The sequence below is a fragment of the Trichoplusia ni genome, chromosome 11 (assembly GCF_003590095.1).
Source record: "Trichoplusia ni isolate ovarian cell line Hi5 chromosome 11, tn1, whole genome shotgun sequence".
In the NCBI taxonomy this organism is placed as follows: domain Eukaryota; kingdom Metazoa; phylum Arthropoda; class Insecta; order Lepidoptera; family Noctuidae; genus Trichoplusia; species Trichoplusia ni.
In genome coordinates this window covers 2,792,400-2,820,194 of record NC_039488.1, presented here as the reverse complement: position 1 = coordinate 2,820,194, position 27,795 = coordinate 2,792,400, and the positions used below count along the sequence as shown (strand labels likewise).

Genomic DNA, 27,795 nt, shown 5'->3' with positions numbered 1-27,795 from the left:
ATACAGACGAAGGATATTGAATGGTCGTTGGACTTTGGCACTGAGCCCATATCATAATCTACGAGATGAATATCGTAATATCTTGACGAAATAGTTTGGAGTAACAAGGTTTTATAACGTTGTTTTATACAGGTTAATGTGTAAGCCTAGTTCACGTGTCGCGCGTTTAAAGCGAGAGCAATTAAAAATCAATAAGCGCATATGCATGTGGGTCATCTCGAAAATAGTCGAGGTACGTGTATCTGCGCAGTAACGCCTGTCTGTGAACCGATATCGGCCCGGGCTCGGGCCGGCCGCTACCGATATACAATGTATACTCAATAAACTTTATATCATGTTTGCAACAGGCATCAACCCATTTATTTTAAACTGATACTGAGCTGTCTGTTTAGCACAAAGTAGCTTTATTCATAACTAGGGCGTCTCAATTACATAAATTTAATACATTTAAGCTAATCGTGTTTCACAAAAGCGTAGATCAAGTAGCTTAAATAAAGAACAGTTTTAAGAAATTTGAAGAGTTACGCGATGTCAATCGTTCGTATACTTTTACGAACCAAGCTTGATAAATTAGGTCAATTGATATCTTTAATAGTAATTTATGAAAGTGGTCATCGCTAAATTGTTTCAGATATCACATATTACGTATATCGTCAATATATTAATAGATATAGATAAGCTGTTTGTAACATATTCTGATATGGATACAGAGTTTGTGGTAGCCAAGTCCAATCAGTCCTTTCAATTCTCAATGTAGGCACCATTTTAATTGGATACATCGGTGGGAATGTGAATGAAAAACATTTTGACTTTGACTGGCGAAAAATGTTGCTGCGAATAAACCTGACTGATATCCCAGAGGATTCACCGGCTACTTTGTGAGGGAGCATACTTTTTATTTTTGTTTATTGCAATTGAAGCAAGCAGCTACAGGCCTTCTGCCAGTATGTGTACCTTAGCTTCGTTTTAAAAATCCTTTGCTGTATGAGCTTCGTTTTTTTCTTTTATGCAACTACGTGCACATATTATTTCAGTTTCTGTTGCTATTAATTTACATATTTAATCTTTAAAGCGTGTAGTTATATCTCAAACATTGTGTCATAATAAAGGTCATAGTAACAAATTTAAAAAGTAGAGTGACGTCAAACCAGGATTCCTTTGTATAATTTAATGTTCAGCTTTCATATTGACGGAAAATACTTGAAAGTGATTGCGTAAAGTTTTGTTGTGCTAATAAGTGAGTACAGACCTTACGTAGTCAGTGAACCAGCACTAAATAGGTCGTCTATAATCTAAGTTGTCAATTACAAGACTGCTCTTCCTGGTTGGAGGCAATATTGATAAATACGACTAGTCGGAACGATCGTTCGTCTTCGTTTTGATGGTTTGATGGACAGTCGCCCTTAATGCGTTACCTCTAATGACCGAGCTAAATGATTTGGTACCCAGCACACTCAGTATTTATTACCGCATTCATTACGACATGTTAGAGAAACGTTTACCAGAATTTTCGCAGAATTACTAGTTTCTCCCGCGGCATCGATGCAGAGATGCCAGTTATAGCTGCAAAAAAACATAACCCTCCTTCTGACGCAATAAGGTAAAGAGCCCATCCAAAATAGTTAAGCCATTTGGACAAAAAAAGTAACAAACATTTAAACATCCTCACAAAATTTTCACGCAAGTATGTAATATTAGTAGTACAAGATTTAACGTTGCAATTTACAATCCTGGATAAGCGAAGTACTTGAAGAGAAAATACATAGCTTTAGCAATATACTGTGTTTAATATACTGATGCCATACTGGAGGCTTGTACTGCGTAGTACTCTCGATAGGAGACAGATGAGGTTAATTGCTCGATTCGTTCCTTACGGTATTTCGACGTCACTCAATCACGATGTCAACGAGGTCAGTGGTAATATTATGTTCGCAATTCTGCTTATCAAGTAAATATTTTTATATCTTAAATCGTCAACATTGTCAAAAACTCGTAAATAATTTAGGCGACGAATGATGACTTACAAATTACGCATCATGTTTGTGTACTTTCTTCATCGTTAAACAGGTGGTCATGTTCTGTTTTTTTTTAAGAAGGATGATGTTTCTGGCTTAGGACGTAGGCAAGGAATGATTGATATGAAAATTGACAAAGCCACGCACAAAAATAAGTTTTAAAATAAAAGCTAGTTTCTATCGAAACTAGAAGACTAGCACATTTTCCGTCAACCTCGGCTTTATAAGGAAGTTCGATTTTAAACTTACTACGCAGAGAAACATGATTAAACAACAAATACTGCAACCCAATAACTTTAATAATTATAATTATTTAAATATGCATGTATTTCAAACTCAATATTGGTTAGGCACACATCAGTTGTAACGAGTACGTTGTCCCATTTATTTTAACAAAGCCTTATTATTTATATTTACTCATATAATGTCTGTGTAATTATTTACATGAGTCAAACTTAAAATTTCCGGGTATGAAGAACTGCTTGAACATCTTTGTGAAAAGTATCACATTCACAAGTATGTTTATCAGTTCACGAGATTTTTTTTTATTAAAATCTCTTTGATTTTGTTTTATCGTCGCAGTAGTTGTGCTGACTAATTGCAGTGATTGACGCTTTCATAATCCGGCGCCGATAAGAGTGTAGTGCCGCTCCGGAACAAAGAAGTGACAAATCAACATCACTGTACGATAATATAACTAGCTGTCCTAGCAGACTTAGTTTTGCCATAAATCTAGGGACTAATAAAAAAATAGGGCTATGAAAAAAGGCCATTTCAGGGGAGTTCAATTACGTACAACATGAGAATTTTATATTTAGACTAGCTGACCCAGCAAACAGAGTACGGTAACTAACATCGTGACACGAGTTTTTATATATTAGAAGATGAAGATTTACATAGAATTGAGAAACAATAGAAGTCAATTGGGAAATTGGGAATCTTCCGTGTTGTATCAAGGCAAGAGTCCTCTCAAGAACGTTCATAGTCCAGATATTTATCACTAGAGGTAATCATAAAGATTACCTACAATTAACTACTACATTAAAGAATACCCAACTGATTTAGCTACCATGGTGTCGAGTTTAATCACGGCTTGAATAGAAACTACACCATAATTATAATTGAATTAATATTTGCGTTTTTTTTTATTAATTTCTGTCTCACTACAAGGCGGAAGCTCTTCTTCCCCCTTTGTATCATTGTGACTGGAGGTTGCAATGGCTATTATTATTATTTTTTATTTAACTTCAAATATTTTTTGTTAAATTCTAACGCAAATTAAACAAACATCGGTCTTCATAGCTGCAGCAAATATTGTCAAGTCTGGTACACAAAGGTATAAAAGCCGGTCCCAACTGCTTTGAGAATGTTATATTACAATATCAGGTCAAATGTAATATTTAAACTGCACCCACACTTTACCTTAATAGGAATCAAACCTACACCTTGCGTACGTCAGTCATTTATGTGACCATGGCGCTAGTTAATATTTGTCACGTATTGACTCATTATTAAACAGAAAAAGTAATTTTATTTTAAGTATCCCTTTTATGATTCTTTTCATCCTTAAATAATTTACTGTATTCAATTCGACACCCAGCTAACGACTTGTAAGTCTTTCTCTGCATGGAAAGATTAATTTGCAAGTGGGATATTTATTTTTATTACTTAATATCCGCGCATTGACAGCAAATGCACAATTGACAGATAAGAACTTCTTACATCAGCTCACGTGATGTTTCAAGTTTCGGCATTGGCCTAATGAGAGCAAATTACAATGTCAACGCGTCATTTTCGTATGATACATATTGAATAGCGTCATTAAATGACTCATGCGCCGATCAAAATGCAGCCACACTTTATTAATACGTAGTGACAAATTATTGTAGTGTTTATTTCATCACCACATGCACTCATAGTTTAAGCAACAATAAATCGTCTATGCCATTATAAGAACCAATCATAACAAAATGGATTACTAATTTGAACAGACGACTCTCGTTTTGCATTTTTCGTCGAATGAAGGCAATTAAAAACTTTATTGAAATCTTTAGTTTACAATTACTAGATCTTATTCGGAGAAGGGTAAAAGCGTCAGTTTCATCAAATTCTATTTCAGTCTTTCTAGCAAGTCTCAGATTTTCTGGAATCTCTTAGATAGGCTTACATTTAAGCTTCGACTATTTATGATGCAGATGATTCTACAGAATTTATCTTTGTAGCTAAAAGTACTAGTGTTTGTGGCTAACAATAAAATCTGCAATTATAGTATTCTGGGAATCTCGCGGAAATTTCTGAAGTCTACTAAGGAACTTATTTAATAAAGATGTAGGACACTTCTTTTTTATATACTGTGAAGGATTCAAAGGGCTTCCCTTCATGCCAGATTGTATCGACAGCGGTCCTGCTGTTTCAGCATGAAGAGGTAACAAACATACACACATACTTTCGCATTGATATTATTAGTGTGATTACACGGTCAGTAATTACACGGTTCTAATTGAAAACCATACGAATAAACCCAACATAACCAACATTATTAGCAAAGAAAAGAAACAAGCCGTGTCTATCAGAGATTTAATTACCGTAGGTGTAAAAGATTAAAGCCAGAGAATTGTCCCACGCAGCTGGGGACGTCTCCCGGCCAGATGTTAAATAAATACAAGACGAGAATCGAAAGTTATGACGAAAATCAATAAAAAAATCTTCTGCTTTCAAAAAAACCAGACACCCAGACGCGTGTAAGTCGTGAAGATAGATAAATCACTTGAAATTAACTTCCAAGTGCTCAAATCTTAGTGGCAATTGAGTTTTTGCTTGTTTTCAAGGCAATTCTCGTCGAACAAAGGAATATCTGGATAAGACATCTCAATGGGCGCGCAGTACTTATCGGTTGTTAATAAAATGTGCTGGTTGCGGACAAACATTCCGCGGCCGGCATACATGTATATTGAACTCTAATTTGAATTTTCAACAAGCGCGGCCATTGCTCCTCGCATGCGTTTACACTATGACGCCCACCTATTTTCAGCTTTGCCGCGATTTAATGTCTAAACTACGATGTTGCGCCAAAACAAATGTGAATATTACCTACTTACAATTCGGTCAAATACTCGTACTGTGACATTGGGATGTTGTGAAACAAACACTCCTTCAAACTCTGCCGTCTAGAGGGCGAACTTCGTAGGGCGACGATACATTAATATATTTATATTATTTTCAAAAAAGGTTGCCAGATCAGTAAATAAATACATTTTGCTATTCTTATCAAATTAATACAATTTAGATAAGATTACTGTGTGTTTTTAAAAATATTCTTTATTAATTGAAAGACTTTGAATTGCAGTTTTGCCTAGAACAAGATTTGAACGTCAACGACATTGGCTTACGACAATTGTTTTTGTTGTATTGATACATAGACTTAGTCCTTTCTCACATGTTTATCAAAACAATGGTTTCACAGCGCTAGCTACAAATTTTTATGTAACTATTATGACACGAATAGGTACATAACCTATTGACCTACTTTCTTGAGTACTAATACATAGTATATTTGAGCTGATAGTACACGTACTATATTGGTACAATGTACTGTTTGTGCGCTAGGCGCGTGTCGTGAGATGGTACGATGCATTTGTGGCCGAGATAACGAGAGATAACAACAAATACCTCTTATATAACTAATAGAAGCATATAAGTTGCGTGTGACGACGACAATAAACTGAACAGTACAATTACATTTAGTGAAACTGCTACATAGTAAAAGTGTGCCAAGAAAATATAGTTGCATAAACTCTAAATTATGTATTGTGACTAGTGAGTTCTGAATAAGATGTTACTCATACACATATTAAGTTACATTAAAGAAAAGTATTTCGAAAAAAATAAGAACGTGTACGTGTCTTGGTAGCCTACCATGTATTCAACTCAAAAACGATCACTATGACCAAGTAAACAAGAATTTGTAGCGTCCCTTTTCAGGTAGTTGGTGGATGGGACAGAAAGAATCACTAACCTTATCGAAAGTGATGACAGGTGCAGCCGACCCTATGGTGCCGTCCTTTTTCTTCTCTATCTTGTAGACTACGATGTTATTCTCGCGCACGGTGTGAACGATAAATGCCTTTGAGTCTGGACTCCAGGCGACGTGCGATGCGTGGTCGAATTCGATGTTCACACGCAACGTTTTGTGCTCCTTTTGATTTAGATCCCGAACGTCCCAGAGGATCACGGAGCCATCTGAATATAATACCTATCGGTTATTAAACGATCTCAGACAAAACCCACATTTGGCACGCAAGAGTCCGAAAAATATAAAATCAATAAGGTCATGTACCCTCTTTGGAATGACCTTTGGAAGCGCATCGAAGTCACCCCAAAATACTGTTACATGACGTCTAACATGTTTTAGAATGTCTGAGAATAGAATTGTATTGTCCAAGAATTAGGTAGATTATAATATAAATGGTAAAAATAAAAAAAAATTTTAGAGTATTATTTAAACCCACTGAAGTTATATTTAAAATAATAAGGTGACAGTTTAAATCTAATTGTTTTTGGGCAACAAAAGGCTGTCATTTACATTTCTCATTGTCAAGTTGCTATTGTTTCTGTGAGATTTAAGCCAGAATTAGCCAATTGTTACCAATATAAAAATATGTAGATATTGCAGAGCAAATCAGTTTTTTTACTTAAAATTATTTTATAAATTAATTTGTATATTCACCAACATCACACATAAAAAGTGAAGGTCTTGCGGATTGATAGATATCTCTACATAGACAAATAACGATCATGATAAACAAAGTTGGCTTCCCGCGACGTCTAATTAAAAAACATCAATTCTATTTATGAACTCGTTTGTTTTTTATTACAAGTCATATGTTATATGCCATTCTTTACTTAAAAAGAACAGGTAACGTTTATTGTACTTATTGATATTGACTTTAATAATTCTGTTCAATATATAATCATGAACGAATGTCTACGTAGTTATTCTTAACAATAAGCAAACCGGTAAAAGGTCAACGGACCACTCGAGTTATCGAAACTGAGTCACTGTATCAAGGCCTCTAGATTTCAGGCAGTACCAATGTAAGCTCCCTACTGCGCAAAGCATAAGGCAACAGCTATTTCATGGTTAGCGTTACAATATTAAATCTCGAGTTAGAATGTTTACATTATTTTTAGCTAAATAGCCTTGGGCAATACAGAAATATTGTCAATTCAGGAAATGTGTTACAAAGAAACATTGTCAATTATAATTGGAAAAACGTAGATATTGAATATAAAAGGAATTTCAATTACGAATAACGCCCGAATAACAGTTATAGCGCTAGTCAGGCTGGCCAGTTACATATAGCTGTGAGATCTGTTATTTAACAGATGCAGCGCAACATCAATGCATATCCTTGTATCGTATTAAATAATTCATGTCACGATGTGCCTTCTAGCAATATCCTAGTAATTAAAAGATTGTCTGGGGATCCGCATCTATAGCATAATTGATTACAAACTTTAAATAAAAAATTTAAAGTGCATAAAACCTAACGCGTTTAACTCTTTTCGTTCATTGGCCTCTCCGAGCATTAAGAAGTAGGAAGTCTGGTGGCGAGTTAACGTAGAAAAAATTATAAACAATAGCCATCGTGTATGATTGTTGAGTACACATATATTTTGTGTTTATTTAAAATAATCATGACTGTTGGTTCATACATACATACATAATGAGCCCAGCGATTCTTATCCGAGACAAAAACTCGTCTGTGTCAGTAATACTCGTACCAAATTCAAGGTCCAATGGCATTGTCAGTCTGGTTGAGGCCAGCCACCATCGCGATTCTTTATGTAGGTGGTATACATGTACAATACTATAGCAATAACGTGATTTAAGGTTTTAATGATTCGTTGAATTAGTGTTGGTGTAATAAACTACTATTGTTTATGAATCACTGGTATTTAAACATGATTCATCGCTTAACGAGTTCAGTGACATTGAATTTTCTCTAAAACTAATAATGAGTGAATATTCAAGAACGCAGGTATAGTGTAGATAATATATTCTCCTAATACAAAGCACCTATGAATAAAGTATTGCATGGTGAGGTCCACGTAGGCGTGTCGGAGTGTGGTCGGTGACGAAACAACGCCTCATTTTGTGCAAGTATTATTGTGAAAGAGGTACCTATTGACGCGGAGGCGAGTCCGACGACGGCGCCATGGAGGCCAATACGATGTACTCTCAATAGTCTTATGTATACATGCAGCTACTACCTTTGCACATCATTTAACATTTGTGTCTTTAAGCATCTAGCAACAAAGCTACGAATAACACCCGACTGAGAAATAATAAGTATCTTCCATTTAAATCGACAACCAATTACGATTGAAGGTTAGGGAAAAGATCATCGATTTGCTGAACACAAAAAAGTAACGTCAAGACATAAATAATTCATACAACTAAGTAATACTGTAACAAACTAATAGTTTCTTCGATTGCAATAGTAAACACGCGTTTATCGAGTTTTAGTACAAAAATTACGACACGACGAGTGTAACAATCAGACAACACGAACACGATACGGAGGTTACACACCTACGTCAGCGATACAAACATGCTGGTATCATCTGATCGGGCTGATATCATTTATCGGTATCACAAATTCATCGTTCGATACAATACTTACGTTTCTACTGATCTATTTTTGGCTCTTTCATTCGATCGGGTGCTGACGTGGCTCGGCTGTTCGTCTGCTCTCTTTCGTGGAAACGTGCCTCGCTCGCCGATAACGCGTCATTTTTGTTTTTTGTTGATACTAAGAGTCACATCACAAACTATGCTATCATTCATAACAAACCGGCTGTTATTGTTTGTTTTAAATATTTGACATCATATTGTAATATCTTGATGGTCTGATACAAAGTATCTGGACATAAATTCGTTACAAAATTAACTTTACTGTTAATTTTGTCACATATAGATTAGATAACGAAGCGTAAAGCGCTTGTTAAGAATAGGTTATGATATCTGTAGAGGAAATCGTAAATGTAGTATTGTGTCCTTATTGATTAGGATCGATTAAATAGCAGTATAAGATTAACGAAGCCTCTAATTTAGCAAAGTGGGATTGGAAAAACATTTCCCAAAATTTGTTGATGAAGTGTGATCTTTTGTGCATTGAATTTGTGATTATACATATTTAGGCGACGCAAAACGTAAACAAAACGCTCATAAAGACGACCGGGCGTGAGGGCGTTGCTCTTTCTTCGTTGATATACGCAGTATCTTGTGTATTTTACATGTTTTTTAAATATTTTGTTCGATGCTCTAAACAGGTAGTGTGACAAATGTGTGAAGTATTCCATAAAAGTAATGCAATTCTAACTTAGAGTACAATAACTATTACTTTTAGGTCAGTTTCTGTCATTCTGAAGTCGTTATGCATGCGTATCATGGTAAATGATTTCCTCATTTATTTATGTAATAAAATTATGTAAACTAAGTTGGAGTGCACGGTCATTCAATTATATCTGATTAGACGAGCGCCTCTTTAGTGAAACTAGAGCATTATACAATTTATATCACAATTTACTCGATTGTTTAAAATATGGCTTGTTATGTAACGCTAAAACCATGATTAATAACGTTCTCGAAATATGCATCATATGGGTCAGGTGATCATTAAAAACTTTTACCAAGAATGCCGCATCGATGCGCTGACTCAGTTCTTGAGAATAACAAAAAATACGTATACGAATATGTATATGATAATACTTAGTCATTTAGAAATTACATCAGCCATAATAATTTAAACATTGATAACAATCTGGCATCATAACAGACTTAAGGAAGTTTTACAAGTTTCCTGTGAACGGTACACGTGTGATTTTCCTTACACTTACGTATTTCTCGCGATGTCCGTTACTCCTCAATAATGAATCATTAGTAGTAGTAGTATTGGTTTATCTTGTAATCTGGGAATCCCTTACGTCACAATTATCATTAATGTAGAGCTGTGCTACGTGGAGATTTATACGTAACATGAATTGTGTTGTGTAGCTCATTTTGAGAATGTTATTGTTCTGTATTTTGATTGCTACACGAACGAAAAACTGACAATTGCATAGCTAAACTAGCACTGGTTACGTAGTAGAGAAACCTAACACAGTGAAAGTTTTTATGGCTCTACCTACAGTGACACACAAAACACTACCACAGTTTAATCTAACGGATTATTTATGTTGAATACAGAACGGTGTCACAGTTAATTTTATTCAGAGTTTTTAGAAACAACAAAAATTAATTATGCTCCTTGTATACTGTTGTTGTTGTGTGTTGTATTTTGTGTTTATAGTTATAACAGCGTACTTGTTCATGTTGTTTGAAGAAAGGGGATCAAAACAAACAAAGTTTTAAGAAAAATATCACGTTTATTGCCGTAATTGCAATTCGAAGGCACATACTGTTGCAGTACGCGCAGCTCCGTCAACGTGACGAATTTGTCACTTAAAAATTGTCAGTCCACAATCAATAATTCATGTCCATAGAACAGTCGTCTTAAAGTTAACACAGTATTTAGGCGGCACTAATTAACGGATCGTACGGCTGCAGTATGGGTAGTTGGTTTGTAATTCGTGTTCGGCTTGCTCGCTCCTCGTGAACCTTCAGCAGTACCAGGTCCATAGCAGCACGAGCGTCTTCGAGGGGCGAGTGGCCGGCGCTCCCGCGCTGCACGATGCGGCCCAGCAGCTCCTCGGAGAGAGCCCGCAGCGACCGCCGCATGGGGAAGCCTCGTGCATGCGGGTAGAGCGCGCATGTATCAACCACTGCACCGTGTAACAGCTTCAGTGCTCGCAGATCGTTATCCAAAGCATGTCCGATCAGGATCGTGTCTGTACCCACGAATCCAAGTATGTCATTTTGTACATCTCGTAGCGTCTTAGTCGCGCGCGCCAAGTCGCGCGGCCTGATGCCCGAGAAACGGGTGTTGTGATCAACTACAGGTGAACTCGGTTTCACTAGTGATTTGTATACAAGTCGGCCATCAGCGGCGATGACCGCAATACTAGCTAATTCCAGGCCTGCCGTTGTGTAACACATCTCTGTATCAATGGCGTATACACCACCGCGAGGCGAACGGGCACGCACGTAACCTTCGAGAGGCCCATTCATGCCAGGACGAGTGCCGCTCCAAACATGGAAGCGAGCCGTGCTGCAACCTCTGGCACCCAGCGGCAGTTTGCAGCAAGAGTAACGGCAATCCCCACTCACACGTCCCCAATGATGAAGACACGGTTCATCCTTTAGATATTCACCTTCGCGAGTCATTCTAAACATTTTATCACAACGTACACACAAATGTTCCACTGTATCCGCTTCTTCATCACTGTCGGAACGCGGAGTCGAACCCAATGACCCGCGACCACTGTCGCCCTGAGAGCCGGGCACAAACTCCGGCGCGTTAACGTCCCATGTTGTCGCTGGCAGAGGTCTAGGTCGCGGCGGTGGATTTATATACACCACAGCTTTCGACGAATTCGGATCAATTTCCAGTGGGTATCCCAAGGTCCACATCCGCTTCGGGGAGAGAAGATGCGGGCGGAGAGCTTCTACAAGTTCTTCAGCGGAGATTCTCTGCGGCGTCGACGGCGTCGGCGGCGCGGACGGGGGGCGGCGTCGATCACGCGGCTTGCGCCGGCGTGCTGCAGCGCTGGCAGAGTCCACCGTCGCGAGGGTCTCTTCATAAAACCAATCGTGCAATTGAATACAAAAATGCATGTTTCTTGGCTGGCTTGTGTACACATAGAGTCGAGATAGCGAGCGCGGAGCTGGAGTCAGAGATACGTGCTATCGCGCGCGCGGGCGCTGTACTAATGGCGCGGTGGTGGGGCAGCCTACGCTTTATACGTTACGTAGGTAGCGCGCGTTCGTTAACGGGACACGCCAATCGACCGGCCTATTCTCATTTTTCTAAACAATACAAAGCTTGATGTATATACTTAAACAGATTAAAACTGCAGTATTTAAGTGTCATATAAAACTGAACTTGAGCAGAGACAGTCGTATTTTTTTTCTAACACTAAATTGTCAAGCAAGTCCCGCACGCTTTGTTTACTTGTATCAGCTGATGTTCCGCGTGGTGTTTACATACAGTAAACTAAAAACACACCATGTGGCATTTTAATAAACAATATTTAGGAATAATAGATAATATGCAGACAGACAATAGTAGATAAAAACGCCTATTAAATGAAATAGTTGTGTTTATTAAAAGAAAATTAAAAAATGTTTATGGAAAATGTACATGCTTAAAGCACAATATTACTATATTAATCCTTTAAATAGATCAAAGAGAAATCAAATGGAATAAAGTAGCTGCCTATATTATGTAGTTACGAGTATATACAAAGAAGTTAATTGTAAGTGAGGGAGTACGGGCGGTAGCGGAAGGAAGGACGGCCGTTGCCCTGACTCCGCCGAGTACAAGAAACCTATTTAAAAATAACTTCTCTGTTTCGTTCGGTTTATTTATAATACGAAGGGCTCTCCCTACATTCAATTATTTTTCGCATGTGAAGTGTAAAGCGTAATTGGAACCAAAGACGTTTTTGTGACTCACTTGGCATTATGATAAAACAACCCACAATTTTTCTTAAAACTTGCATACGTGACCCATGACAGATATTACGAAAACATGTTGTAAAAAATATCTAGACAGGAAAACCCATTAAAATTAAATCAATCGATACACTCATTTAATATTTGAGCTTATGGCACACAATACTTTCAATCAACTTATCTTCAAAGCTTGAAATAGGTATCTGTAGATAAATCTGTTTGTAAACATACAACTGTTTAATTGTTTTTGTTGATAAACAATCGCTCTAATAAGCTATTTTTATTCGGATCAATAATCTGTAATGAACTTCACTATCAAGCGCATGTGCGCACGAAGGATACGGTTTATAAACGCAATAAGTCTGTCTGTCTGTCCGTGCGTACACAGTGTGGTGGCTGGTGTCATGTATACACATACACGTAGATATAACACGAATGTGTGAGCATGTGTGAGCCGTTGTTTGTATACAGAAGCGCGTGTGGGCGCGGCGCGCCTGGTCGCTGACACCGCCGATAACCTTCGATGTCAAACGCGCATCGACTCGGCGAACGGTACCGTACACGATACTCAGATTGGCCCGTGCGACCACTTTGTCTACGAGACACTGACATTATTTCAATCTCATAATATGTGTAAGGACGCGGTACTTTACTTACTTTGCCTCTATGGTGCACTGAATAAGAGGAAATCTTTATACTGTAAGTTCTCTAAGAAATTAAACCGGACTCTACACTGGATTGTAGAGCGAACCTGTTGCCTACGCTACGCATCTAAAGAGCTTTTATGTTTAAATATCATTCCGTTTTAATTTCAGTTTCATAGCAAATGGCATTTTTTTTTAATCAAATACGTAAATTATAATATCTTGGTCGTCTTAAGCTGTGTGCTCTTTGGTTGATTACCTACTTAGTGAATGTGGGACAATCTGCTCTGATATGCGAGATTATACTATTTTGTGGGTGTGTGCGTTGGTAGTATGCAAATGAGACCGATTATATATTAGCACTTGTAATTCAACATTTTTTATAAGCCAATAATACGGTTAAAGATATATGTGTGACCGTATTTAAATTAAACCAACCAAAGATTACACTAAGTAGCCATTCAGAGATTTTTGGCATTTTAAATAACAAGTAACAAAAATACTGCCAAATTTCAAAAATCTGTTTATAGTTAGCAAATAGGCTCATTATAGAAGATAAACGACGCATTAAAAAAGCTCTCGTTAAATTCTCGTATAGGTACGTTAAGCGTGTTTATGTTACGTGTGAATGCTCTAGAATTGGCAAGCCGGGTGTGGAGGGGCTGTCTCCCCGTAGATGCCGTTGAACAAGCCATTCCATACCGGGATCGACTTCTACTCCCATAACACTACTAGTACCCGTTATAATAGAACAGTATAAACGGAATAAGATGTCTACGGCGTCTGCAATAATCGTAAACGCCTACTTTTGTTGTTCTACTCGCGATTGCGGTCAGTGGGCCACGGCGAACGATGAGTATTACCGGAACTTTAATTTCAGTTACCTATGTTAAGTTCAAAAGACCTTGACAGTAAAAATAAAATATGGTGAATAATTACAAACAGGCTTTAACTCATACACGTACGTAAAATATTGCCGGCACACTTGCCTTATTGAGATAATTACATGAATAAAACAACATTACGGCGTGACAAAACCAAAGATAGCACTTCGATAATATAGTCAACAACATTCAAGGAATGATGTGTGTCACAGTAGTGTAATAAACATGCACAAACTCTAAGATACTTCGCCTCTGTATTCATATTTTATACAGATGACAAGGCAGAATACTTTTTCGAGCAAACTGCGACCATAAACCTGTTACATCACAACCGGTTTGAAGCAACACATTTGGATATATACGAATACGGGTTTTAAGTTTTTTTAGGTCATAAGAATTTAATGGGTTCATTAAACATGTCACTAACATTGAATGCGAAAATCAGTAGATTTCGATGTTTAAACAAATAAAATAACTGTGACAATATTTGCTCAGGTTGAGAACAAAGCTACATAAACTGATAGCATCACAGCACAATGTTTTGGTGAAAGTTGTACATCATCGGCAGCTGACCACTGTCACGCAACTGTAAGTGGGTCAAGGAGCTTGCGTAGTCAGAGCCACTGTGACTAACCACGGTGAATGAATGTCTCACGGTTTTAAGGTAAATGAATAAGCTTATCGATATTACATTCGCTGAATTCAATAACTATTCGAGTTAATGACTAATCATTGTAAATAGTACCGACGATGCAAACGAAACGGACGGCTGATGCAAAGTTAACAAAAGGCGTTGCAATGACACACCCTCTAACGTAAACAAAGACACGCGCTAATTCTGAAGTGTTGTGTTGTCAACAAATATAGACGACTCGACAACCGTTTTGATAAGTGGACAGACATATAATTCTTAGATAGATATCAATACAAACATTCGATTATCATAAATACTAAACGAGATCACGATATTGCCACCGACTCCGATTTAAAAACACTAAAACAAGGTAGGCGTTAATAGGGTCTATTGAAGTAACGGTCGAAGACGAAACTAGTCTGCTACAAACCGGAAAAATAAAGCTTTCGGGGCACGTACGACGTTGACACCGTAGTTCACATACTACCTTATACGAGACACGCATTAATTGATACAAGCGCCTTATGGGCTCGAATCAACTTTTGTGTCAACAATAACAGAAACATAAATAGCGAAGTATATTCAATGGAAAGAATTATTCCTGTTACTAAAAATATTTTCTAAAAGACGACCTTTACTTCTCCGGGAAAGCAGAAAATAACGTAACCTATACAATCCAGCTAAAAATACTAGAATATATCGATTCGTAGACGGCTACAACATTTCTCTGTACAATTCCATGTTAGATGGTGGGACATTTCAAAGTACGATTGAAAGGCTACAATTACGATTTCCACAAAGGACAAAGTGTTATCGTGTTATTTATCTACCGACGTTCGTAGTAAAACCTTCATGTTACTGGTAGAATAACGTGCGATCCGGTTATTATAGCAGAGCGCTTCACACTCATCAAAGTCAAGATTAATACGAGTAAATTGACGTTTGAAAATTCATGGACAATCGATAATGACCCAGATCGACGAGTCAATCTGTAATTAAGTGTTTGGAAATGAAATCGTAAATATTGTAATTCAAGGAAGTTATTGTCTGGAGGTATTGTTATAAGTTTGTAATGGACTCATAAACTAATTTAATAAGGTTCGCAAGAGGCAGAAATCACATTGGATAGAGTTCGGAAAATTAAAAGGGATCTTTCCCTATCCGCAAAAACTTGTAAAGATTTATGAAAAAAATATAAAAATGTTATTAAAACAATCCTCATTTTGTTTTTGAAAGGCAAAAGCAAAGTATTGTTGTATTTATAATATTGTTGTATCATCATCCACTTGATAACTTTACGTCACGCGAATCCCAAATCAGACACTAATATCAGCTAGGTATGTTTCTAAGAAATGTTTTATTGATAGCTAAAGAAAATACGTGGGTTTATTATCCCACATTACACCCAAGTATTCATTCCTAATTGCAAATCATTTGTAATTACCTATATTAAGACAAGATTGGCAAATACTGATTATCTAGTGCCTAATAATACAATTACGGTAATGGTTCTAAATATTGTAACTAGCATGACATTAAAGCACATTGATAACAATGTTTATCGAGGCTTTATAAATAGAGCATAAATGTCGTCAATGTCCAGCAGACAGCGACCTGTCTGAACTACTCAACTGTAGGAAATGTAGTTCTACATTGACCGCTTATCTGTGCAATACTGCGCAGTATATAGGATCTACTGTCACATCACACATGGCATTTTAATTATACTATTTTTAATTAAATGCTTGTTCCTTAAATAGTTCCAAAGGCTGATTATATAAGGCCTATTTAAATGTAATTTGCATGGATTATAATAAATTTGTTTGATGGTAACTGGACATTACAATCTTAATGTTATTTCCAATGTTTAAGGATTCCTAGTAGACCGTGACGCGTTTTCATTGACGATTTTAAAAATATCTTTTATATAGAAGCATGAATTTGTAGTCGAGTATTTTCTTATTTTAGATGTGATCAATAAAATTTCAAGGTAGAGGACAAACGGGGCGTCGACACGCGCCATCGGATTGACCGAGTCGGGGCGGAGACCTCGGTCGGCGTGGTGCCAATGTACGACGTTACTCTTACGTGCGAACACTACGTAGAGATTTGATTAGTTCATTACTTTAAAACATCGTTGACTAAGGCTTCATAGAAATAAAGAGGATCTTGCAAAAATCATGAATATTCCGATCCTGAGTGTAAAATACGGACATCTATGAGACTTCATACGGTTGGGGTAGGTCATGACACGACTAGCAAAAACTCTTGGCAAAGGCAACCTAACTTTCTTTGAGAGATACATTTTTAATCTTAAGTTTTAAGCGAAGACTGGTAACCAACAAGTATGAATAAGAAAAAAAATGATTTCCTGATATTAAGCCTCCCAATCCACGGCCACCGTCGAGTGACAGTGACTGGTTGAGTGGATAACTTTTTCATTAGTCTTTTCCTATCTAAAAACACTTGGTTTTCGCTGTAAAAAGTACTGAAACTAATTCCCAGAAACCTCAGTCACTTTTTTTGTTGCTGGTTACGCAATCTTTGGCATCACAGAATACAAACTTGCCTATTAGACATCAAGACTTCTTTGGTAAATTCGTGTGACATGGAATATCGTTGGTAATGTGTACTTATTTCTAGCTCTATGCGAATTATTCTTACTGACTGTAGACTGACTAGACTACCGAATGAATATAGTCCTCGTACCTCACTGAAACATCTCTATATTACCCAAAATATTACCAGAACAAACATTAAATTACTCAGACTGATGCTGTTTCATCATGAGTTGAATTTAATATAAGGCAGAAAAAATCAGAGGTCTTGAAGACATTGTCCTAGTCGAGTGCATTAACTTGGGTCAATCTCCTTAGAAAATACCCAAGTCGAAGGTGACTGCCGCATCTAATCAAGTCCGTGGAAGAAACTAAATCAGTGAAGAGTCATGTAGTATTAACCTTCTATACGTTTGTGTATTGCACCTTATACGTAAGAATACATGTACAGTTATGGAGAGATTGATAAATAAACATACGTTAAGTTTTGTGCTAGAGATTTATTAACCGGGTGTTAACAGGTGTTTCAAAATCTAGTTTTATTCGTTTGTTCGTTTTGACCTTTCTAACAACGTATTGTCTAGAGAAACCGCAGCAAAAAATTGCCTTGTATTGGTCTAACGTTAAAACATGACACTGTTTCTATGATAACAGGTTATTTAAGTAAATGTGTATCTACGGCGAATGATTTTATGGTAGATTGCTAGCAAAATAAGCATTTAACATGGCGGTCATCGGCCTTGTTAGTCCATGAGCGTCCATGTTGTCGTCATATGCAAATTGGTTTGCGCTAATTTACAGAGTACAATGCCATCTACTTAATCTTAACGATTGTTTTGAGTGATTAAATAGCCTTAATAACGTCGTTAACATGCTTAAAAAAAAAATTGGTCTTATCTTTGATTATTTTTAGTAGGTAATAGGTATAAAACTAATAATTAGGCTTACAAGTCTGTTATAATACTGATAATTGTTATAATATAATATAAAATGATATAATACAGTCGTTAATGCTACCTTTTGACTGTATTCTCAACGGGCTTTATTTTCAAAATTGTATTAAAAAATCTTTCCGTATTACTATTTGCAACCTCACATAACCTCTTTATTATATCTAGCGGAATAGCTGAATTAAATATACAAGTATCTTTGATATCTAAATATTTAAAAAAAAACTACGAAAATCGAGTCCCCACACTAGTAGCTCTGTAACTAACTAAATGAATACGGTCAAACAAAGTCTGGTGGGGCTCAATTGATACCGTGTTGAGTGTTGTAACTGGACCATAGTTGCTATCCACTTGTCACCTTTTTGTCAAACTGTAGAGTACAGTTTATATATCAGTTGTCATTACTCAACCGACAAATAACATTTGTCAGCAAACGTTTTCTCGCAAAAAACAACGTTACATACAGTGGGTTCAGACTAAGTATCATATTTATTATTAGCACTCTCGGTAACGAATAAATGTAGGTGTGTGACTTGCAGTCTGCGAAAAGATTAGTTGACTCAATTCTTCGAGTATGTATTGTTTATACAATCTCTCAATATCCTGAAAAATTATCTAACATTCAATGCGTAAGTACGTGTTCACGCTAGAAATTAAGTCTCAAAGATAAGATAAATAATGAAAAATTCAGAAATGATGCATCGTTGTTGTGCTCTACATTATTTATCACAGAGATAGGCGGATTATTAAAATATTACTCTGGAAGTAGGTAGTAGTAACAAGAGATCAATATCCAGTTACTAAGATATTTAAAAATAGGTCAAGCGTATTTAGGCATTTAATAGGAATCTAGCCTACCGTGAAACCTCAGCAACAATTAAGCTATGCAGAACAGTTTCCGAACGCGAGTAGGTGTATTGTTTATGGTTGATGTTCTGGCATCGTATTATGAACGTTATGTATCCGCAAGTATATAATCAGATCGTAGTCGGAACAGTCGGAACTCGATCTCCAAGCTTAACATAGCGTAGAGTCAATTACAGAGAGACGAGCTGGTAACGTTCACATAGAGTACGTCGTTACATTATGAGGAGGATGTGTGACCGAGATAATATTGTAGCACTGACGTCATGCCACCTCTTATTCACTAGCGCCGCCGCGCCGCGGGATGTTCCACGGAAAATCATCCGCTTTACCTCAACATGCTGCAGGAATTACCGGATCTCAGCTCAAGGAAAATACAAATCTGTTTATGATATAACATATACGTCATAAGCGATGATTAAGAAATACTACTGACTACATTCAAGTTTACGTTATACGTTCACAGATTATGCGCATAGTACTCAATGCTCACACACGGTTTAGTTTAGTACCTACAAAAAAGTCAAGGAATTTTGAATAAGTAGGTAATATAAATATTAAAACGCGATGATTAGCCTTTTTACTAAATTAGCCTTGAACAACAGTGCCATGTGAATAGTATAGGCGACCGCATACATCGCGGTTGCTTAATAATTTAAACAGCTGGTTTCTAAACGGAAACACTAAGCTGCAGTGCCTTTGTACGAATGTTATGCAAGCCGTTATCCATGCAATGGGGTTGAAGGTCTTGTAATTAAGAACTTCAGTGGGTGCGGCACTCAATTTGTACTGTAATGTTTTTATACGATTTACACAGATTATAATTACACAAAAACGTTGATTTAATAAGGAAAGGAAAACAATTATGTCGTTTTAACACCGAACGGCTGTAAAAAAGTGTAGCAAAGAAACGTTTGACCTTAATTTAAGTAAATTTGAAGTTAACTTAACCGTAACTAAGTTGCTATAAACTTGACTTCGTATCGTAAACTTTAAGAGATATGAGGAGCGCAGTTCCTTATGTATATTAGATACTACAATGCATTTATGAGGTTTTTTTAATAAAAATGTTATTTAAGTGCCACGGGTTCTTTTAGTTGCACTTTATTGCTTTTTTACAGAACAGGATCATTTTTCAAAAGGATTTAGTCGTTGTTGTCTAGCAGAGGTTTTTAACCTATTATATCTCCGTGTTTATGTCTGCCTTTGTCTGTTATCTTTTAATACGATAGATTAGCTGACTATCAGTGGCAGCCAGTCATTTACATATACTTATAGTCGCTTTCAGCTTTTAAACTATTTTCAAATTGTTTTTCAGTGCAATCTGCAATGTGTGTTATGATTGTTGTGCAAGGGATATTAAATAAAATTATAATTTCGTAATATATTAAAATAAAATTAATAATAAAATTGAAATTTCTACTCGTATTTAGAAATAGGTTAGGTACGTACATGTAACAATAGAACTTGTTGCATGAAAGTCCCAATGAAAACTGTTGAGATCAATCACAATTATATATATAAAAAGAAAGTGTCGTTGTAATTTATTTTTGTTCTTGATTCGATAAGTAAATCAATAAAGGTAAATTCGTAGCGGATGTTGTCCCTTGCCAATTGGCAACAGAATTGGGTTACAGTATAGCTATGAATTCCTCTGTTTATTCAGCATCTGTATAGAGTGCAGGATGACGTAAGCGGAAGTAACGGAATGAACCCCTTTTGTTCTCCGATTTTAATTTGTGTGTCATGAATGACGATGAAAGTCAAATTTACACAAACAGCCAGATATAATATAAAACATTGCTGTTTTTGACAATGTTTTTATAACGAATCTCATATAACGGCATGCCCCAGCTTTAGATTATTCGTATGTATAATGCGGACGCGACTACCGCTGCTACGAGGCTATTTTAACTATTTAAATTAACGTTACTAATGAATTATGTTATGCTAACCTAAAATTAACTTTGAATTATTTACAAATAATATATTATTATGATAGTAATCAAAACATGTTAAATTATGCAAACCACAGCACATCAGATCATATCATCAAGAATTGAAGACTTGAAGAGTTTAAAAAAGAATAGTAAAGAGGTAAACGTTGTTACGTTTGTACACTAACTGAAAAAAAACTATATCGTTTGCAGTTTACAAATGCAAGCATTACAATGAAGTCAATGATAGCTAGTTGCTAAGGAGCCATTATTGCCTATTGAAATAAGCGGTGACGCGATATCAGCGGCCATGGCCTTATGCAAACCTGGCAATTTCGACAAATCGTTTCGAGCATATTCGAGAAATTTGCGAGATGAGAGAAATCGTTGGCTCTTAGACCTCAGACAGCACGACTGCGTAAATACGCACAAATTTGAGGTCAAATCTTGCTTTCAATTTACATGTCTAATTTTAAATTAATATTCGATATAATAATCATTCGTTTAAACCGAGAACTAGGTTGGAAAACAAATAAACATCATGTTCCTGTGAACCTTGATTGGTTTACACGTAGATTTACGTAAAGACATTATTATTTATGAGTTCTAGGAATATAAAAAAGCGATTTCGTAATTTGAAACATAAGGAAAAAGCTTTAGAGTCATAATATTATTATTTCTTAGGTACATTCCTAAACAATGTTAATTACCATACATTTACGCACACAAAATGTTTTTTGGCGTAATAACCGCATTAACCAAACAACTATTGGAAATCCCAAGAATTCAGATAAATTTTCAATAAATTATTATGAAGACGCTTTGTACTTAGGATACGTCTGTCATTGAATTATTTTCCTGCTTCCTACTGTATTACAGGCTTTGTTCTGCACTTACGACACGCCATTTTGTTCTGTTATATAAACACGAAGGATGGACTCAACATTCTACTAAGAGAATAATAATTAAATTTTAAAGTTCGCAAGTCGAAATATGCAACAAATCTAAAATAAAGTAGTATAAAGACCTCCAATTTGATTTAAAGAATTTTCCGACAGGTAATATACGTTTTAAAAAAAATAACTGAAATTAATAGGTTTTATATTTTGGCATTCTGATATTATTTGAATAGAAGTAAGTTTGTTTTAAGAGTATTTGAGAGGTGTCAATTCCTATTCTAAACGTAACAAAAATACGAGATAACTAGTCCAGAGCGATTTGAACGGTGATTCGTAACGGTTTGAGTTGAATGCCCAAGGACTACGCGTTTTTTATATTTCATCGCCCTAATTTGAATGGCGCTAATCTAACTAGCACTCTGGTTCGTGGTTAAGTTTATTTATCTTAGTTTCCTCAATACTCGTCTGTGTTCTTTATAACCAGTGTTCTTTTATAAACAAGCCATCCACTCCTTTGATTTATTCTATTAATTAAAGTGTTTAGTGAATAAATTCGTTCTCAGCATACATTAATAAAAATCGTGAAGATTTTTCGAATCAATTCTTGTCGCTGTTTTTAACAAGAATTATTTCTAGCTTGATGTGAGATTGATTATATAAATAAAACATCGCTGCTGTTATTAATTTCTAAGGCTTGAGAAAAATGTCGGTTTTATTCTCACTTTCTACTAATATATTCTTGGTTTGTAAAATGGTAATAGCCTAGCAGATATCAATCAAGTCTGACTCATTATATCTAGATATTGCAGATACTATGCGGTCATGCGTGATAAATATTCAAGAAACTAACTGTGAAATTCCTATGGTGGGAGTAATAAAACCATCATGGTTATATCAATTATTTTAAATATTTTTTCTAGGCCTAAACTTGGCAGTTTTATTTTTAACCGACTTCAAAACGGAGGAGGTTTTTAATTTGTCCCTATTTTTTAATGTTTGATACCTCATAACTTTCTACTGGACGATTTTGATAATTATCTTTTCATTTCATTAAAGTTTTGTTATTTTAACCATAGTACCTATGTAAAGCTTAGACTTAAATTGAACAATTATCTTTAATTCTACCTACCTATTATAAAAGTATTACATGAACTAACTATAAACTACCAATAAATGTGAACGAAGGTCGGCTGACTGCAAAAACCCTATATTTTAGTATATTACAGTGGCATTGAAATAAAATCTTTTCAATTTGATTTACGTCTTGAAGAATATTGACGGTTCAATAGGTTTTTGTAAAAAACAGTTTTAAGTTAAGCACGTAGTCTTTATCCAGCTTTGTATTTAAAAGAAAATAAATATAACTCCGCAATATCTCGGCTCTTTGAATACACAAGCAAGTCTTAATACTTATAAAAATAATATTTAAAATAATCTTAAGTATATACCATCACCAGTGTTAATAAATAAAGCGTAGCATCAATCGTTATGTTACAAAGTTGTCTGTCATGTGCATTTGATGGTCCATACGGTCGCCTCATCGTAGTTTTGATGTTTGTTAAAATAAAATACGTATAAATTAGTAACAGCTTATATTTGATTGCCTAAACGTTAAAATATATACGACTCGCATGCATGTTATACAATAAAGAGAAAACAAAGGACTGGGTTTAATATGACAGTTCGTAGAAATGTCAGCAATTAATAACGTATAACGTTTCTTTCTTCGTGTTTCCCAGGCTATTATATTTGAAACCAGTTGCATAAGCACGTCACTTGTCAAAGTTCAAAAACCTAAGATGTTTTGCTAAATACTGTAGTATAAGAAGCTATTAATTGTCGTATTTATAATATACGCTGATGTCATGGGTCCGACGTTTCTTGTTTGTGTTTGTTTATTGATATTTCTGATATAAGCGTCATTCATAATTTAATGCTGGCGAGTGCATGATTCGGTTCAGTAGGCGTGCGTAAATATTCTACTACAAATACACACGGACCGGCTGAATGCAAAATATACGTAACAAACAGACCGATTTGTTTTATTTTATGATAAATGAACCGAAACATCATACAGAGTGGGATTTCGATTGAAATAGAGACAAAATATTTATAAAAATAAGATGAAATTATGCATGGTTTAACTATTATTGTATGTAGTAGCAGTAATCGTAGAAGTAATGGAAGCCAACTGACAATAATTCTAAAACTTAAGTCGACTGTGTAAATGTGCATGAAACGAAGGTTACCAACCGAGGACCTTCCGCACTTGGGGTGACGCCGCTATTTGGAGACAAAAGACTACGTTTTACTCTTTTCCTAGTTTTTGTAAATTCTAATGCCCTTGAAATCGACATATAAATAACACTTTTATACCAAGATTTAATAAACATCGAAAAAACTGGACTCCTATGGTCATTTATTTTAGTTCCACGCGACAATCGATTAAATTCAATTTGTTCAATTCACTAGTTTTATAGTCTAGTAAATTTAAACTACATTTAGAACCCTGTAAAATTGTTATATCTCACGTAAAATGTAGACCATAAACCAGAATTTCAAGTGATAATGAAATCTCGGACAAAATGTAGGTATAACGTACGCCATCTGTCGGCTGTACTACGTAACTGAACCAGGTAATTCGAGCAAGAGTATCTATACGTATCAACTAGATGGCGTTGTTATCCCAGAAAATGTAAAAGACTGGCTTGGATTTTTTTTTCTTTTTTATAGTATAATTCAAGCCTCTAAAATATGACATTATTAATAATTATCAATGCAATACAACTTTCGAAGAGCGGGTTCCGCACCACAAGCTTTATTCAGGTAATGATTAATTTTACTGGACGACTAAATCCATAGAAAATAGAAATATAATGTTTCAGTTAAAGGTACATAAATATTTACCATCTTTTTTCCATACCTCAAAATAATAAATACCAAATTCAGTTACGTATTGAACTCTCCATCTATGATTTGGCTGAATACAAAAACATAGTTTTATATTATGCTACAATTTCGGATATTATTTTTTTCTCTTCATTTCTTTTTCATATCTAAATGTTTTAAGTTCTTTTCAACTTAAGTGCTGATAATTATAATCTTTCATTCATAAAAATGTAGAACAATTATTGTATAAGTACGTACTATTTTAAGTGGAAGTAGGTACCTTTTACATATACGATAAACTAATTAAGATAAGTTCATTGAGTTCCGAGCGATATGCCGACGGGTAATTAATTGTTCTGTACCTAAATAGTACAAATGCATTTACTAGCGATACTCACACCGCGTGGTTTACCGTACCTACACAACAAATCGTAAACGCAATACTGTACCACGTGGTCTTAAGTAACAACGCGGATTGGTCAACTAGAACAATGCCATAATTCATAATACTGATTAAGTCCGACCGTTACGAATGAATTTATGTTGATTTTACACGCAATTTCTTTTTCTTCTATTAATTCAAATTGTAATTTCTTAGTGTAAGTATAAACATTGAGAATATTGACTTTAGTGCGTTCACTAAGGCTTGACTTAGATGCAAGGAGTGAAAGTGGATCGGCTTGTTTAGTTTAAGTTAGTCCGCCTGCGCGAGCTAGGCATTTCACTTAGCTTTCCAACATTAGCAACGTTGATCAATGCCAGTTATCACGGAAATGATACAATACTCCCAGTATTAATACTACTACATCATAAACCTGGTCTTATCAAATAACTATCTACACTCAGCAAATTGTAAGCAATAAATTAGTCACACGTGGGTAAATAATGGTAAATACCAGTACCGTTTTTTTTTATATCGCACAAAATTATCTATCAGTAATAAACGACAGAGATTATATCATCATATTACGCATTTTGTTATCATTTTAAACGAAGAACTATAGTAATGATGATGCTAAATTTATTTCAGTAACCTTGAACGCTTTCAGAAATTTCTTAAAACAATCAAATATACAAAATATTTGTTTATAATATAGAGATACTGCCTACACTCATGCTGAACTATAGAAAGTGCGCAGAGAGACAACTTTCGCGACCGAATTCAAGAGAAAGTAGTCCGGAGCGCCGCGCGCATACATTATATCACTTTATCCGACTTTGGGATTATATCACAAGCAATGTTTACAAATAAAAATATGTATACACCTACGTGTCAGATTTTTATAACTCGTTTATCTTGCCGGTGATAAATGGAGGGCTGTATGGCTGTATCGTATCGCAACATTGGCATGCTTTCATAAAACACGATGTATTGTAGTCGCTTAGCGGAACTGCTCACAAGATTCAGTATCCGCTTTGCCAGCAAAAGTTTTGTTTAAAAATATCAGCTTTCGCTTTCGTGCCGCGCTGGCGCAGCATCCACGGAAACATTGTTCGTGCGAGCCAAATTAACATGTCCGCGTACTAAACACCTCCTATTTACAGAAACTAACAATGGAAGGTCACAGACTGGTAATACATACAAATGAGAGGAATTCAGTTAAGCGATAACTTGTGTCAGTGAAACATGTAGAGCTAACTCTTTCTCTTTCTATTTTGTACTTCAGGCTACCCAAATAAGTCAATAATAATATTATCTGTAACACATTACCCTATTTCTTATTTCGTAATAATTACGTATTTATTGATAACCATAAACAATTCACTGATATAAATAAATTGCGTATTTGTATTATAGTAGATGCTGATATCCCTACTATAGGTTTTATCAACTTTTGGACTAGAAAGGAAAATTCTAAAATAGCGTTGTTATAATTGAGTATTATGTCATAATTGTCAGATAATAACCCAAATATAAAAGGATTTAAATGGTTTCATACGATTCATAAAAATACTTTTAGATATTACGATATTTTGTATTTTACTTGAAAAGCGGAGTTGCGACAATTTCCATACTTTTAGTGTTCTCTTAAGCATAAATAAACGCAAATAGAATAATTAAGTCTAGTTGCAGAATGAAGGTAGTGTATTACATCTCATACACTGCTCAATTGTTCAATCTTTAACAGAATAATTTTGAGGTAGTAACAATGAACAAACTAATTAAGGTATGAGCGCGGTGAGGCTTATGACGTTTGCGATGACCTTACAGCCGCCGTCATCACTGATCTTAAAGACAATGCTTGTCATACAAATTACAGCATCGACAAACGTAGCCCTATTCAGTACCGTCCGCTATGTTTGATCTTTTTGAAGTAACTATTAAGTAATCTGCGCTTATGGTAAAAAAATATACAAAGAAAGATAAGACGAACTGATTTAATATTTAAACAACGACGTGCAATAAACATACATAAAACAAACATAATTACAAGGTTCTTCTTGGAGATTTTGGGTGAACAAGGTCAGATTCATGCGATTTCATTAAACATTATGTAAAAAACGTCATGTTTACCACAAAACATGGAAATTTTAGTGAACCAATCAGCCCGCGGTCAGAGGCTAAAGATCTGACTCTTTGGGCAGTAAAAAACCTCATTAAGTATGTGCTATGAATGTAGAATGATTTTAACTGCGGAGAATATTCATACATGGGGATATTTAATGAGGAACGTGCTATTTTGGTAATACAGGAGAATTGTGATTGAACAACATGAGAGGAAAATAATATTTAGATGTTAAGATAGACGCTTATCAAACGCCCATTTTTTCATAATACATAAATCTATAATTAATTCATAATAAAGTTTTTCTTCTGATATAATGTAGAGATGATTAAACTCCTTTCGAAATATTTTAAGCTCCTTAAAATAGAAGTAGAAAGTCATGAAAACATGATTGAC

General features: G+C 35.5%; 1 protein-coding gene across 2 annotated transcripts in view; it reads right to left on the bottom strand.

The window, feature by feature from the left end:
- LOC113498650 (transducin beta-like protein 2) overlaps positions 1-27,795 on the bottom strand; it is a 50,996-nt gene that overhangs the window by 11,260 nt on the left and 11,941 nt on the right. Inside the window, exon 3 of one of the 2 annotated variants that reach the window (XM_026878746.1) lies at positions 6,031-6,254. In XM_026878746.1, the coding sequence (XP_026734547.1) occupies positions 6,031-6,254 (224 nt within the window). Of the gene's footprint in view, positions 1-6,030; positions 6,255-10,425; positions 11,754-27,795 lie in introns of those variants that run through there. The other variant, XM_026878744.1, reaches the window with a different exon arrangement.